The following is a 17,344-nucleotide window of genomic DNA, read 5'->3' on the forward strand; positions in this document are numbered from 1 at the left end:
TTTTGTAAAATCATTAAAAAAAAAATCATGTTGAGGAAATAAAATAAAATTCCACATTCCATGGATTTAAAACTGTGATATGTTTACAAATCAGTATTTATTCAAAGAGTTTGTTATTTCTAGAGAATATTTTAGAATGTTTCCTGAAATATAATTTACAAAATTTCATTTGATTCTGGGATTTAAAAATATAGAATATTACCTCTTTTTATCTCATTTAAAGAGAAACATTTTAAAACAGACTATCAACTGAGTTCTTGCAGGCCACATTATTGGTGGGGTGACTGTTTATGATTGGTAATAAATCTGTTCAAAAGAGGGTTTACAACATACTTATTAAAGCAAAATGAACTATAACAGCCTGAACAACATTTTTAATCACAACAACCTCAACATAATAGAAGTAATAAAAGTACCTCAGTATCTCCTTAATTCCTATCTTTATCTAAGATTATTTTGCAATAAAGGCATAGACTTTATATTAGTAAAGTGAACTAAACTAGCGTCTATAAATAATACTGAGTATGGATGTTCCTATTGTATAAAAATAACACAAAATGAAACCTTCTATCAAAATATAAAAAAAACAGTCACATGAGGTGTAAGAAAAAATAACTGTCAGATCTCTTACCTATTGATTCTTGTGATTAAAATTGCTGTTTGATGATCTATGTGGTTAAAAAATAACCATAGCATAAAAATAGAGGATACATTAAAATCTTTATTTTATTTATTTATTTATTTATTTTAATTAAGACATGAATTCTATTTTTAAAGCAAAGATTGAAGCTTTAGCAAGTGTGGCTATAGACCACATCCTCTAATTTATTCTAGTGAGAAATGATTACTCACTCAAAATTGGCTTTAGGCAGCACCATAATAAAAATATCTATTTTATTTCCTTGCTGTAACCAGAAAATCAGTGAGATTTATATAGAGAACAAAGTAAAAGCTGCAATATAGTACATTGCATTGCCAAAAATACAATGAAAAAAAGGTTGAGCTGTGAAGGTCATGTAATGTGACACAACTTGGTTTTAAATACATCTGTGTGAAAAAGAGTGTTTAGAAAAATTGTTTGAAATGGAAAGCAGAAGTAAATCTAGAGCTATGTATCTGGGAAAAAAAAAGACCAGGATTGTACTAAAATTTCCTTTAACTTGAGATGCTTTCCTTTGAGGGCACAACTATATGGTTGTTGAAAAGGAGTGTATTTAAAACTCTTCATACTAGCTTAGATAGAGCCCTGTACCATTGTCTGAACTATTTATAAACCATATTTCCATTTACTCTTGCTTTTAAGACCCTTGTAAAAATAAATTAAAAGTACTTCTGAGATTAATATTCTCCAAAGTCAGAAAGTGTTAAAATGAAGACTGTTGTGACTGAAATTATTGCAAGAACGTTGTCACAAAGTTCTTATGAAAAGTTTAAAAAGTAGATGTTGGTCCTTTATTATTGTAAGAGTTTTTATTTCTGAATTATTATTTTTTTTTTTTGCAAAAAAAAATATATGATTTTCTCTTACGATAGCAAAGAAACCCAAATTCAAATGATCCTAGTTAACATGACATAACTAAATGGGTGGCAGAAAACATATATATGTGTTCCATGTACAGTTTTATGTAAAATATAGAAGTAATAAAGATGCAAGTCTTTGTTTGGGTATGAGAGTAAGTCTAGTTGTAAAAAAACATCTTCAAATAAATGTAGATCATCATAAAAACTCAACACAAAACACTAAGCATAACTTATTGCAAAATGCACTTTGATGTATATATATATATATATATATATATATATATAACTCTTCAGTTTGTTATATCTCTATAATGGATAAATGCAGCGTTTTCTGTCAAACAACATTATATCATTCAAATAACATCATTTAGAGGTATTTCATTCCTGTATTATTTTGAATTCTTTAGAAACTACAAAATCTATTTATTTGTGATATTCACTGTGCAGTATTTTCTCTTGCAGCTGAACAAGCAACATATTGAGTAGGTCAAAATAAAATACTTTTTGGAGAATTTCTACCTGTTAAGTAATTTAATTTGAAGACAAAAGCTGCACAGCTCCAATTTGTTTAATTTCTATAGCCCAGATCCAATTAACTTAATTTCTACAGTCATGGAGACTGACAATTCTAAACAAACACTATTAATAAATCATCATTCTGTAACTAAAGACTACGCTCTTTCTGGAATGTTTTCAGATATCTAGAAATCTTGCTGGAATGTCTGTCATATTCACAATTACATGCATAGAGGAGGGCAATGTTTGAGACTGCTAAATTAAAGCAAAAGAAAAACAGCAGCATATTGGTTTTGAGACTCCAAATCTCAACATGTTAAATAAAGAGCTAATTAGCTGCTGATTCAACTTGGTAATGGGCACCTGTGGCAGCAGAACAAGAAAAGATCTGTACAAGCCATTAGAAACAAGAGTCGGGAACAAAAATGAAAGTGATGAAAATGAACAGGGAACCTGAAAAGACGATAAGGAGTATGCATGTTAAAAATAGTTGCCCACTGCAATAGCAGCAAATGTGATCAGCTTAGCAGAGAACCTTAAACTCCTTGAAGGATGAGGTATTCTGTTTTCCTTCTTGTTGTTTTATTTGTTTGTTTATTTCCTTGTTAAAGTTTAGTGACAAATATGAACTTAGAATTAAACTAATTGAAGTCTTTCATGTCTACCATCACCTTCCTTCTGTGGTGGTTTGAAAGACTGAGAGAGTTTACTAAGTCTCAAGGTGCTAATGGTGGAAGGTTTTAGCACCTGCTTTTCTTGCCTACAAATGATCATGGTGAAGGACATTTGGTGAATATATTCTTCTCTGGAAAGTGACAATTGACTAGCTATCTACCTAAAACTGCAATTTAATTCCAACTAAAGGAAGAAAATGTTGATTACTGCTCCATCCAAAGCCAGGAGTCTGGTCTAGTTAGCATTGCTGACAAGAGAAAGCCTGTAGCCACCTGCCTATACAATCAGCTATTCTTCTCATGTAATCTAGTAACTCTGTAAATTTCTCCATTCATTGTTTTTCTGTCCTCTCTAATATACCTCTTTCCTTACCTACTAAATATAACTAAATATACTAAATATAAAAGCCTGAGCCAAACCAACCAATCATCAAAACAACCACAAAAAGTAATAAAAATGACATGAAGGGCTAAATGGCTTTGAAAATATAAAAAGGTCCTCTCAGGTGGTGAAGACAGGCTTCAACAGATTGTTCTAGAAAACCAGATTTACCAAGCAATGCAGAGTGGTGATCTTCAGGAAAATATTCTATTGCCTTAAAATTCCTTTCCTCTGGAATTTATTTCCTCCGCCAATGGATAAAAATGAAGAGCATGTGGAACCCCTGACATGACCCTAGACTAAAATGTGAAATTCCACCATAAATGGTACAAAGGAAAAACCTCACTTTTTCTTAATTAAAGCCAGCCTATGAGGAATCTGTATTTACTCTGATAAGCCATGAACTCAAAAATCAGGCAGGATAAGTGATACTGAACAGTAAAACCAGGGAAAAATATGAGCAAAAGCAGCATGCCTGCGAAAAGTAACTGAAAGGCATTCAATACAGAGTGATTTCACTGACACAATTGACACACACATCTTGTAATTCTAAGGTATACACTTTTGAAAAAGAAAATCTTACTCTTTACAATGACAATAATATTAACTGTCACAACAAAACCAAACTTTATCAGTTCCCTACCTAGATATACGTATATATGAAACACCCATTCTCTAGTAGAGCAATTAGCTCAGATAGAAATGAGAGAACTTCAGTTTCTACAGTGTGTTAGGAAATGCTCAGATCATTGTGCTATTAACTTCCTAAACAACAACAACAAAAAAACCAAGATAACTGTATTTTGGAAAACATGAAAAGATACTAATCTTTTTCTGTTCTCCAACTATGATATTTTTGCAGAACAAAATGGAATTTACTGATTAAAATATTATCACAATAAATAAAAGTATGAGTGTGGTAAAATTTTCAACACAAAAACTGTTCTCTTTTTCTTCATGAGAATGCTACTTTTCATTTTGACAGTCATTTAAATTGAACAAATTACTGTCCACAGAAATGGTTGGGCAGGGAATTCATAATTGGTTAGTTTAAGAGTGTAGAAAAGAATGTCTGTGAAAATGCAATCCAACAAAATAATGGAACAACAAATTAGACATGTCACATCTTAATAAACAATCATGTCTAATTATGAAAGAATCTGGACTTACTTGCCAAGTGCAAAACATTCCATCTTAACAGTTGTTCCCCTTGCTGCTGTAACTGTGTAAGGAAAATGAACTTCAATTTTTGGTTCATATTCCCCCATCACACCTAGAAAATAAGAAATATTTAAAATGAAGTATCTCCAGTTTTCCATATATTGACATTATCAGAAAAAAGTGTGGGTTACTTTTTGAATATGCCCAGCAGTAAAGCTAGTAACTGACATAAATAGCCCAATTTATAAAATCATAGAATCAAATAATATGTTGGGTTGGAAAGGACAAAGAAATATCAGATGGAAAGATCATCCAGTTCCAGTTCCCTGCCATAGGCTGGTTGCCCCCCATCAGTTCAGGCTGTCCAGGCCCCATCCAACCTGGCTTTGAGGACCTCCAGGGATGGGGCATCACAGCTCTCTGGGCAGTCTGTGCCAATGCCTCATCTGATATGCTCTGTTCAGATCCAGTATATATTTAAAATGTTCTTTGGGGCCATTAGCAACACTACAGTATGTTATGAAAATAATAATGATAATGATAATGATAATAATAATAATAATAATAATAATAATAATAATAATAATAATAATAATAATAATAATTTAACTGGACATATATTAATATTTACATTTTGAAAGATTAATGTAGGATGAGAATTTTCCTAGACCAAAACTTTATTTACCAGTGCAATGACAATTATAAAAATGAAGCCTACATATCACATCATACTGTGTTTAACCAAGGACCTTCCAAGATCAGGTAGAATTGCAATAATTAGAAATTAATAGAGTAAGGAGACAGTTTATATAGGGCAAGGTGTGTAGCTTGTGTCTGATGTGACTGAAAAGAATGTCACAGCGTGAATGGAAGAATATGCTAACAAGTGTTCTCAGTTAGAAAGGATGAGCTGTCAGGGTAAGCAGTAAAAACCTACGTTAAAAAGAATGAGAATTACTTAGGTTTGTGGATTAGAAAACTGGATAGAATCTGCATTGTGGATACACTAGCTGCAAGACTAATCTAATCTAAATCTGTGAAAATCATTCAAGATTTTCCAAAAGAACTGCCAGTGTAAAAACAATCAAGACTGAAATGAGAAGGTAATCTCTATGCTAGAAAAAATAAAGGAATAGTCATAAGGATGCATGGGGAAGCAATGGAATATACAATTTGCAACTGAGAGAAGACCAGCTTGAGAGACAGGCAAAAAACTAACCTTCAAGCTTTAAGAATAAAAAAAAAAATCTGAATGGTAAACTGTATACTTATAGTCCTTCAAGTGTTTCTTGTGAAACTGAGGATTTTCCATTAGGTCTTTGTTCTATTAGTTCTGTCGTCCCACAGGCTCCCACATGTTACTTTTGTGAAGGCATTTTTATTTATTTATTTTTTTTTTTCAGAATATTTGGACCTGTTCTCTCATTTACCAGTGCAAAAAAAACAGTGAAGTGCTACAAATTGGTAGTTATTTCTTCATTAGATGATTTTTAAAAACCCTCAGTTTTCCCCTTGAAAACTACAGTTAAACTCTCAAATTTATGAAATTTGATTTCTCAAATCAGTATAGAGTTATCAGCGAAAATCATCAAGAATTACAATCAACTAGTGTACAAATAAGTGTGTATAGTATTTATCTGTGTAGTGTGACATGCACATTTCCTCTTCTTTCATTAGTTACTATTACATGCCTTTTTCATTCACAGGGTGAAGAGTACTTTTCTTTGCCCGAGTCAAAAAACTAACAGACAACAGAGATTTTATAGCTAGGAAGCATCAGGATAAGCCTGTAATCTCTGGTTAAAAACTTCATCTTCTGGTTTTCTGAAAATGTATTTTAGAGAAGCTTTCTCTCGTTTTCATAGAAAAATGACTAGTAATATGGGTTGATAGTGATAGGACAAGAGGGAATGGTTTTGAACTGAGACAGGGGAGGTTTAGCTTAGATATTAGGAGGAAGTTTTTCAGATTGAGGGTGGTGATGCACTGGAACAGGTTGCCTGAGGTGGTTGTGGATGCCCCATCCCTGGAGACATTCAAGGCCAGGCTGGAGGTGGCTCTGGGCAGCCTGGTCTGGTGGCTGGCGAATGAGCACATAGCAGAGAGGTTGAAATTAGATGATCTTTGAGGTCTTTTTCAACCCAGGCCATTCTCTGATTCTATGATATGATTCTATGAAAGAACAAAATCATTCTTTCCATCTGAAAATGAAAATACATCTAAATGTATAAGCACTTAAACATGTCTTTAAAAGCTAGGTTAGTTCAGAGAGAAAGTTTAAATGTATCTAATCAGAACAATGTTATTTCATAAATAACATGGATCTATAAGTAGTGGTAGATTTTGTTAAAAACAAACATAATTATGCAAGTATTAGATATAGCAAAAATTGTGATCCATTTTCCTAAAAATCAAGATTAAATCAATGGTTTGACAAAGTTTACTGAGCTCTTGAGGAAATACTCATCCTTGTATGACAAGAAAATTCTGAACCAGTTATGTCATTAAAGGTTAAAAGATTTTGAAATATATATATATATTTTTTCTTTTGAACAGAAAAAAGGAAATTAAACTTTGTGCCTGAGGTATTCAAATAAAGTCAGGATATCAGCCAAATTTAGTCAGTTAACATTTTATATAGCCTGAACTGAAATCATTCCTACCCTAATCTGTCATTAAAAAAATGTCCCCACTGTCTCATACTATAACAATAAATTTCATTGTTTAATTATACTTTTTTTTTTCTTTTTCTTCTTCTTTTTTTTTCTTTTTTTCCTTTTTTTTTTATATAACTGTGGGGTGGTTTAATTAGTGCCTGGCATGATGATGGCTGCTGATACAATCTACCTAGGTCATAGGAAAAAAGCAGAATTCTGGACCAGGGTCTGTCTAGGCTCACTGTCAGGGATTTAAACTAGGTTTGAAGAAGGAAGGGGTTCATAGCAAACCTGCTGGTGACACGGTGCAGGACAGCATAGCTAAGGGCAAAGTGCTAGCAGGGGTGCTCAACCTACTGCATCTTATGATGAATATCAGGAAGGTCAACAACATTCTGGGTTTCCCCAGCAGGAGTACTGAGTCCAGGTTTGGGGCACAGTGTATAGGAAGGATGCAGAGCTGCTGGGACCAGAGGAGTGCAACAAATATGATCAAAGGGCTAGAGCATGATTCCTGTGAGGAAGGGTGAAAGAAATGTGCTTTTTCAGCTTGGAGAAGAGAAGGCTCTGGGGAGACCTAACTGAGGCCTCCCAGTAAAAGGAAGGGAGCTTACAAGTAAGAGGGGGACTGACTTTTTACAGTCTGATTGTGATGGGACATGGGGGAATGGCTTTAAACTAAAAAAGTGAAGATTTAGGATAGATGTTTGGAAGACATATTTTACTCAGACAATGGTGAGGTGATGGAACATGTTGCCAAGAGAGGTTGTGAATGCCCCATCTCTGGATGCATCCAAGGCCAATTGGGATAGATACTGGGCAGCTTGATCTGATAGTTAGCAACCCTGCCCATAAGAGGAGGATTGGAAGTAAAAGAAATTTAGTCTGTCTTCCAACCCAGATCATTCTATGATTTATTCTATAATTCTATGAAGGCCAAGGTGAAGGGGTCTTTGGGATCTAGTGGAAGGTACTCATGCCCATGGTGGAGAGGTTGGAACTAGACAGTCCCTTCCTACTCAAACCATCCTATGATTCTACTAATTGCACTTTAAAATATATTTTCTCTCAAAACACTTCAAATAGAATCCACACTAGATAGATCCTTGGTCTGTACATCCTTGGATACTTTTATCCAAGTTTTGTCCAGTTTAAAAATTTAATTTAAAAATCTGCACTGTTTTTCTAGCCCACTTTAAAAACCTGCAGCCAAGAAAACAAAAATTGTACATCCTAATTTGTTTTAGACTACTGTATGCCTTTAGTAATAGTGATTTATTATTATTGTTTGAAAGGTCTGTATTTCTTCTAAAACTTCTTCTGTTGAAACTTCTATGGGAACCTCAAGTTGTCTTGTGGTATCCACTGCTTAAAATAATTCATAGAGCATGTATGATGGAGTCAGACACTTTTTAGAGTGCACTTTATTATTTTTAAGCTTCTGCCATATGTCGATTACATAGACAAGCTGAGAGGTTTAGTGTTTTGGTGATTTTTTATTAAAGTTTTATTCTAAGACTTTGTTTCTGAAAATAATTGTGTTAAATTGTCTTTTGCTATTAAATATGAACACATATGAGGGATAACATGATCTTTGAAATCTTATGGTTTTAGCTTGTATTTATCCTCTCTATTAGATGCAATCTCTTCCAGTACTTAATGCTCTTTGCAAGTTAAGTCATTATTTCAGCATTCCACATTCTGAATGAAATGCTGATCTGCAAGTATTTTGTACCACGTTCTGTTCTTCTGTGGTTTTGTTCCATTAGCATGAAACATGCCTGCAGCGACTGGCAGAAAATGTAGAACAATTACTAAATGATTGTCTGTAAGACATCAATGCTCTTTGTGAAAAATAGGAAACAAAAGTCTATTACTGGAAAGCGATATTTTTAATCCTAATTGTTTACAATGTTTGAGACCAAAGAGGTCATCATATTTGCATAAACTTCAAGGGGATTATCAAGGTTTTACCTTTCCATGTTACAATATAATTGCTTTGCTGTGACTGTAGTGCCTTCAGGCTATTTATCTTACCCAGTTTCTGTTTTGGTCACTATCAGTGGTAGTAAAACAATCATTTTCTTTTTTTCAAGATCTTTGTTAATTTGCATCAGGCACTAAAAGAAACTTGAATTTTTAGGAAATACTGAGGTCTTGAGCTTTGTTAACTAGAATGGATCTGTCAGACACACAAATTATGTTTGGTTATGTCCATAAAAAAAATTTCCTCTGTCATTTTTTAGTTCCAATTTTCAAGCATGAAATACAGCAATAAATAAAATTGATCAGCACAAAATAAAAATGCAATAAGGGACCATGGAGATCATGTGATCCAAAGACAACTCTCCTAAGCTCTACCTTACCATTAAAATACCTCCTTTCTGACAATCTTGCACCCCTAACCTTCCTAGAGGTGACCCCAGCATTTCAATATTCATCAGACTGGGTGTAAATAAATCTTGTCCTTTATTTTCTGACAAGTCATCTTCCCTTATGTTTCCTCATCTGTAGATCTGTACCTTGTCAGTGTGTATTGGATTGAAAACTGTCCACATTGTTGTCCGCTCAGACTCTTCCCTGGCCAGGTAAAGCTGAACTGAAACACTAATGTCCTTTCTGTGATACCTATGATTACTGAAAAAAAGTAATTGTAAAAACTTTAAATGAGAAAAAATCTACATAAAAAGAATTTTAATTTGTAGTATGACTTAGATGGAAATCTTTGACTTGAGTTCATATCTCTGCTATGAAAATTGTCCTATGCATCCTTGGATACAGTACTGTCTTCATGAAACAGAAGTGACAACATAATTCATTAAATCACAGAAATTTGATAAACATTGATTGTGAGATGTTCACATGCCACAGGGACAGATGCAGTAGAATTGAAAACATTTACAGGTATTAATATAACTGAAAAAAATTACATCATCTCCTGAGGGACATTTAATGGAAATGGAAAAAAGAATAAAATACTAAGATTGGTTTCTCATTGTCAGTCTTTGCTATAGTTAAGTACAACTGAACAAGCTACAGATAGGATATCAATCATTACCACTTCAGAAAGGACTGCTTTGCCTTTTCATTTTTCCTGACTATCCATAGCTTTGCAGAAAAATTCTGAGTTTATAACTGTATCCATACAAGAACATTTTTTTATTTCATGGGGGAAAAAATCAAACTGCTGAGAAATCATCATATATCACTTCAGCTGTGTAGAGGCTAATGCTTCTAGTCCACTTATCTTCCAGGTACTAACTACACTCTTGAAGCTCCCAGAGCATAAACTTCCATAATGGTCCCTTAAATCTTTTCAGCTAAAATGATTTGGGTTTCTTTAAAACTGCTTAAGTAATAGCTCTTTAACTTCAGAAACCTATTTAAATCAAGCAAGTTAGAAGGTATAGTTGAATAAATAATTGATGGGCTTTTAAGGCAGTAGTTACTGGGGAATATAAGATTCCTGACACAAACATCATTAGAATACTAGAGAGAAAACAAAATCCAAAGTTTTCATATACTCAGGAGAAAGGTTAGGCACAGATTTATTCTTGCCATTATTTTGTCAGCAAAAGATACACATTCCACTGTTCAGCAGTTTAGAGTACTTGCCTGATAACTTTGAGTGAAGTTCCTGATCTTAGTCAGATGGTGTAGGAGTGTTAATCTTGTTCTTTTGCAGCCTACATAGTATTCTAATTGCAAAATTATTAGTAATTCTTACTTTTTTGGATAATCTTGTCAGCTTCTGGGAAACCACCTGAGCTTGTCCTAGCACGTAACACATTTTTAACAGTTTTCCAGGTCAGCATATGAGTTTCTTACTACACTGTAATTATGATTTGTTTTGAGAATCTCTTTCCAGAAGCAAGAAGATTTTAATTGAGAAACTAACTGCTGCAGCAATGCTCATGTATGATCTTTTCTCCTGTCATTTATCTGTAGTGTAAACTAGAGGTGTCCATATTAGTCTTCTTGTGACAAATGAGTATTTTCCCTGAAGATCTGCATTTTAAGTGTCTCTCTATATATATTTGGTTTGAGATGCATGACTCAAATCTATACGTAATAAGTTTGTAGATTATACTAAAATTATGATGTTCAAACAATACAGCCCAAAGTTCAACTTGAATATGAACATGCAAAAGACACTGTATCACTGAAAATTACAAATTAATACACTTAATGCCTAGATATCCATATGCCAATGCAATACTATAAATCACACAGAGTCTCAGGGAAATTAATAGAATTAACTATGAGCAGACAATTTAGTTCACAAAACTATTTTGGCAAAGAATAAGTTCTTAGTTCAGTTACATAAGACTGTTAATATAATACACCAATATACACCAATTTTATAAGCTACTCATAATTTACTCTAATGGAACACACTAGAAAATACTAGAAAACTCTGATATCTGAAACTGTACTAAACAGTCTACACATGGATAATATAAAGAATGACTTAATTCTCTCCTATAAAGTAATAATGTTAAAGTCAACAATTTTTAAAGGGGGGGGGGGGGAGGGGTAGGGGGGGGGAATAAAATAAGGTAGCAACAGTGGACTGAAAAAGTGTGAACTTAACTTAAAATATGTGCTTTATTCAGTCTAACCTCAGATGTTTCATACTCCCTAGGTTTGTACTCCCTAAATTGGAAAAAGCTTTCTGTTGTTTTTATTAGTCAAGATATTTTACTGCTCCCAGTCTGCAATCAGGTCTACGAAGATCCATTTTAACAACACTGTTTATTACTTGTAAACAGTTATTGAATAATTCCTCAGTTTCTAATGCCTTATACCAGCAGTTACTGAAACTATACACTTTTTTTCCCAATAAGTTTTTATTTTCTCATAGTGTATAAACCATTTTGGAGGAAGACTGAATTGTTTGAAACAACTAATTCTCTAGGACATCTGAAAAAATATGGTAATCGTGTTATTGAGAATCCATTGAAGGATTTCTTGTTTTTATTTAATCTGCTTCATACCAAGGAGCTAACTACCTCCCTGAGACTCATTATGAAAGAAATAAATGATTAATAAAAGCCAAAGAAGTTCCTACATCCTTGAAGAGTTTGAAAGAAAGTTACTCTCTTTCTTCCTTATAGATACCTAGGGACAAATGTTTTCATACGAGTATTTCTGTGAAAAGATTTTCATTCCTCTGAGTACAGGTATATATCTGCTTTTAATATATGTTTGCATATAAAAAGAACAATTGCAAATATATAAAAAAGAATATTTTTGAGTTAATTAATACATATGTCCAGATATTTGAGAACATTTAAATATTTTATTTATACAGTGCCATTTGTAAAAATTGTTTTAAACCACAAGACCTTCTGTAGTTTCTGACAAATGTACTGATGCCAGTTGGGATCCCAACTGCTAGAACTCAGAATGCTGTAGGATTTTTGCACACAAGTAAATATTTGAAGTGGAATGTAATTAATTTTATTTGAATATTCTAAAATATGCTTGTAAAAAATATGCTTGTAAAAATATTACAGCAGATTTCAGCAACATAGTGGCAAATAAATTTTCAGATATATGCATATTTTCTTTAATGTCATTTTTATTTCCCACATTTATTATAATCTATAAACAAATACTTAAGAACTCTATATTAAAGGGGATTTTTCAGAATTTCCGATAGGTAAAAAAGGCATGGAAGTCCAGTAGGAATGCATACATGTGGAAAAATAAATTGGGAAGTCGTTCAGAAGCAGTTAAGTGCTAAAGCTTCCCTGATATTCCAGCACAGTTTAGAAGGTTGCATTATCGCAATTGTATGACATTCACCAGTGAAACACAAATTTGCTTGAGGCTGGTATATACTACTCATTTGACACTAAGGGAAATTTGCATTATTTTATTCCCTAGCTCAGTGAAGTCAACTGCATCCTTGATAACTCTTTACTCTCCCCACTTCTGTGTGACCATAGAGTAGATTATAGATAACTATTCACAGAAACACAGAATAGCTGAATATGTTGAATCCATTGAATCACTACACACAATTGGAACCCAATAAGAACATGAAAAGATTTAACATGTAAACAGTAGAGCAATATAAAATAATAAATATGACAATATGTCATAATTTGAATTGATTAAAAATAATTTAGCTGATTTTGTATTATTATTTTTGTGTTCAAAGGAGTAATAGTGAAAAGATCAGGCTTGCTTTGTTCGTTTGGTAAAACTAAAGACCAACAGTGCAATAATTATCATAAGCACTGAACAAAAAAAATTGAAAATCATAAATGATGCAGTAAAACATGCAGCTTTTTTACTTTCAGAGACTGCACATTCTGCAGATAGAGCTTTCAATTTAGTTACAATGAATAAAGATTAACTTTATCCATTAGATCCACTCTAATCTATGAACACACTTTTTTATTTAGTCTGTAAAACTAAATAATCTCTGCTTATGTCCGGTCTTTATAATGCTTCTGTAGTACAGGAATAGTCTTAGTGCTAAATAAATTTGTAAGAAAAACAAAAGCCTCAGACTGTCTTTCTGATTTATACTAATGTGAATTCATATATCATGAATTGCTGGAATGAATTTCTGAAGAGCTAGGAATTCATCTTGGAAAAAAATATAGGCACTTGTGGAATTATTAACTTTTACTGTCAAAACTAAGATTATTTTGATGGAAAACGGAAGATAAGTATAAATGTTTTATTAGCAAACAAACAAACAAAAATATTCTCTATAGGGAGCTATATAAATAGAGTCAGAGATACACATAACTGATACTGAGATGCCGTGCTGCCTTATAGGGAATATTATTGGAAGGTGTTTTCCCTTGAAAACTGGAAATGACTGAGTTACTCCAAGTTCTAGGCTAGTTCTGGAAAATAATGTTTAGGTACTTCATTACAGAAAAAATAGAACAACTACTGCAGTGACATGCCTTCACGGAATTCTAAAGCACCTGAGTAGTTAGCTATCTTTGCAATCCAATCTATTGTTATATTCATGGTGGTCCTTAATCAATGGAGTGAACTGGAGCCTGGAAGGGTAACAAGACTTCAGAACATAATGTTTTAAGCACTGGAGTCTGTTCAGTTTTCTAACCACTTTTCTTGTACCGGTTGAAATTCATCACTACTTCTCTCTTTGCAGCCAGCTGGACTGTAAGGGAATAGGTGTACTTTATGTACTCTGCTATGTTTGCCCACCTCCTGTGGATATCTCAGACGCCCAAGGGCATCAAAGTGACAATAGTCACCTGTATTTGGCAGTGGTATGGAGTCCTACAGAACCAAACATTACTGAGAAAGGAAATTTGTTTCACTCTCTCAGTGATAAAGCATAAGAATAGCAAAAGGGAGTACGTGTTTCAAACAAAGTACTTCAGGAGGTGTCAGTCTGCACTTGACTTCAGATATCTAAATAGTCTCACAACTGTAAGATGTTTTAAAAAATTGTCTTCATGGACACCTTTTCCTTGCTGGTCTCAGAAGTACACATGCTTTTATTGAAAGTAAAAGCAAACAAATAATCATGGTTCTTGCATTACTTAAACAATTTTTACTTCTGTGTAATACCCAGCAATAACATAATTCTTACCATCATTCCTAAGTGTCAGAGGCGTAGGAGGACTCAAAACTCTGGCATTTGTCACTGTATTTTTTACCAGGCATATATAGCTGCCAACATCAGATGGTTGCACCTTGGAGATGTAGAGATTGCCTGTCTCCTGGGAGATGAAGCGTCTACTATCTTCTGCCACAAAGGATGGGAACTCATTAAACACCCAGCTATAGATGATCTCTAAAACAAAACAGAAAAATAGGAGAAAACTATAATGGAAACAATATTTTCTGTTGCTATGATGCATTAAAGCAAATTTGATTAGATCTATTTAAATAATCTAGAAACAAAACAAGAGCTAAAACATTTTAAAACTTACATTTGTTTTAGAAGTGACGATAACTGTTTTTGTTTTTTCAAAGAATTAAGCTCACAAGTTTCCTGAGAGCACAGATTAAGAAGAAATAATTAAATTATTCAACATACTCAGATAATTCTCATTCCTAATTATTCAAGGTCAATCCAGAAATAACATATAAAGAATTATTTTCTTCACTAGTTGAAATTTTCAATGAAATGTAATAGAATGCTTCCTATAGAGATATGGATGACTTTTTCGTGTTTGTATAAACAGTGTTTGAACTTCTGTTTTGAAATTCAGCACTATCTAATAGCTCTTAGCCTACTTTGCAGGTGGTATAACTTTATTACATTTCTGTCATCTTCTATATCTGCTTATCTGAAGAAGTTGAGGATTGTTCCTAAGGAAGCATAAATCCCTATAAGTCAATCAATAATTCCTAAAACCAAAAATATCAAGTGATTTTTCTCATAACCTGGTGGATCAAAGAACAATCAAAGTGATTTATTTTAAAAATGATATTCAAAGCCTGAGCCCTGGTTATAATTTTTATCCTAGGAATCATTCTGTACAACTGAGAAGTATATATTTTCCCCATTATATCTAAAATTATTAAGAAAAGAAAATCTGCATGAAATTATATTTTGATTTATTACAAGTCTAAATGCATAAATGTCTTTGTGTTAGATATATCAGTAAAAATAATGAGATTCTAATTTAGACCTTGCAGGGAAGTATTCATATGAAATTATGCAAATTAGACCTGAAAGCCTTAACCTTATGTATATTTTTTCTAAACATTGTTCTCTTATGTTACTACCTTAGCTTATTTTCACTTTAATTAAAAAATATATCTATAAAATTCTCAGCTATTTACCACAATACTTATGAGACAGACTGTTCTGTAATCACTTGCTATGATAGTTTTTAAAGATATAACTCCAAAATTAGAAGAGTCAAGACTAGCTCAGGTATGCAAAATCCCTCCCACCTCCCCAAGATGCATGCTGCTCCACTGGTACAGTAAGTTCTAAGGTTTTAGACATAAATTGCATGGGTTTCATCAGCTTTAGTAGCAACATGAAGATATTAATTGCATATCAGCCAATATGAGACAGAAGTGTAAGTCATATGTAGATGCATGATGTTCAGGTTTGGTTTTGAAGAAGTTCAATCCAGTTTTGAAGCCAGATGAAAATTTTCTCATTAAAAACTGATAGTGAAAATGCTATGTCAAAAGACTAAATACAGTCATTACAAGGTTGGGGAAGACTTTTGCAAAACAGAGAACTGCAGATCTATTTGCAAGTCTGAGCAGTTACATGGGACCCTGAGGAATTTAGGGCTCATGGAGAGCTCTCAGTGTTCAAAATTTCCTTTCTCTGTTGCTGTTTCAAGCAAAATACTAATTAGCAAAAATATTTCTGTCTGAAAATTTCATTGCTACATTTTGCTATGAAGTCTTATCTTGCAGAAATGATTTATGGTAGCATGAAATTCAACAAAGTGATGATGAATATAAGAGCTCAAGGAAAATGAATAGATTTTTGATTGAAGACACCTGTTACCAAAGCAAAAAAACAATCAGTCACTCTCAATAATTACTCTGGTGTAAAAGTAGTTCAGACTAAATCTAAAGTTGTCATCATTCTAGGTTCAGTGGCAGTACACATGGAGTAAAATTTACTATATTTGTACCCTAAAAATACACACACAGTGAATTATTCATTAATTAATTAGAACTACTTCCAGGGAAAGGATTTAGGCAATGAAGTTTGGTACCTCCAAGGGAATAAAAGACTTAGTTTTTGCTGATGCTGAGTATGTAGGGATGCTGTCATTTTGTCAACTTGTAAATGATTTTTGCTCATAAAAATGAGTGGTGAGTGAATGAGTACTGGAACAGGAGTTTGAAAAAAACATTATAGAATTGTAGGATGGGATGGAAAGGATCTTAAAGATCATCCAGTTCTAGCCACCCAGACATGGACAGAATTGTTAACCACTAATTCAAGCACTATATGATGTTTCTCAGGGTCCCATCCAATCTACTGTTGTACACCTGCATGGGGCATCCACAACTTCCAAGGACAACCTGATCCTATGTCTCGTCGATCTCTAAGTAAAGAATTATTTCTAAAATCTAACCTAAATCTCCAGTCTTTCAGTTTAAAACCATTCCATATTATCCTAGAACTACCATACTACGCAAAGCCTGTCTCCCTCCTGGTTACATTTTAAGTACTGTAAATCTGCAATGAGATTTTCCTAGAGCCCTTTCTTCTCAAGGAAAATCAAGCCCAGCTCTCTCAGCCTGTCTTTGTAGGGGAGGTGCTCCAGCCCTCTGATCATCTTAGTGGCCCTTCTTTGGACCTTCTTGAACAGCTCCACATCCTTTCGTACTGAGTGCCCCAGACGTGGAAGCAGTACTCAAGATGGGGCCTCATGAGGGCATAGTAGAGAGGGACAATCACCCCCCTCACCCTGCTGGCACCCCTCTTTTTAAGCAGACCAGGT

General features: G+C 33.5%; 1 protein-coding gene across 11 annotated transcripts in view; it reads right to left on the minus strand.

Moving 5' to 3' along the window:
- Positions 1–17,344, minus strand: part of CNTN5 (contactin 5) — a 538,457-nt gene that overhangs the window by 132,409 nt on the left and 388,704 nt on the right. For all 11 annotated transcript variants that reach the window (XM_085508884.1, XM_032442190.2, XM_032442192.2 and 8 more), the window contains 2 exons: positions 14,503–14,706; positions 4,264–4,366 (listed from right to left, as the gene is read on the minus strand). In XM_085508884.1, coding sequence (XP_085365010.1) covers positions 4,264–4,366; positions 14,503–14,706 — 307 coding nt within the window. The remainder of the gene's footprint in view (positions 1–4,263; positions 4,367–14,502; positions 14,707–17,344) is intronic.

The sequence above is a fragment of the Coturnix japonica genome, chromosome 1, assembly GCF_054131305.1.
Source record: "Coturnix japonica strain WE chromosome 1, WE-NBRP24, whole genome shotgun sequence".
Lineage (NCBI taxonomy): Eukaryota > Metazoa > Chordata > Aves > Galliformes > Phasianidae > Coturnix > Coturnix japonica.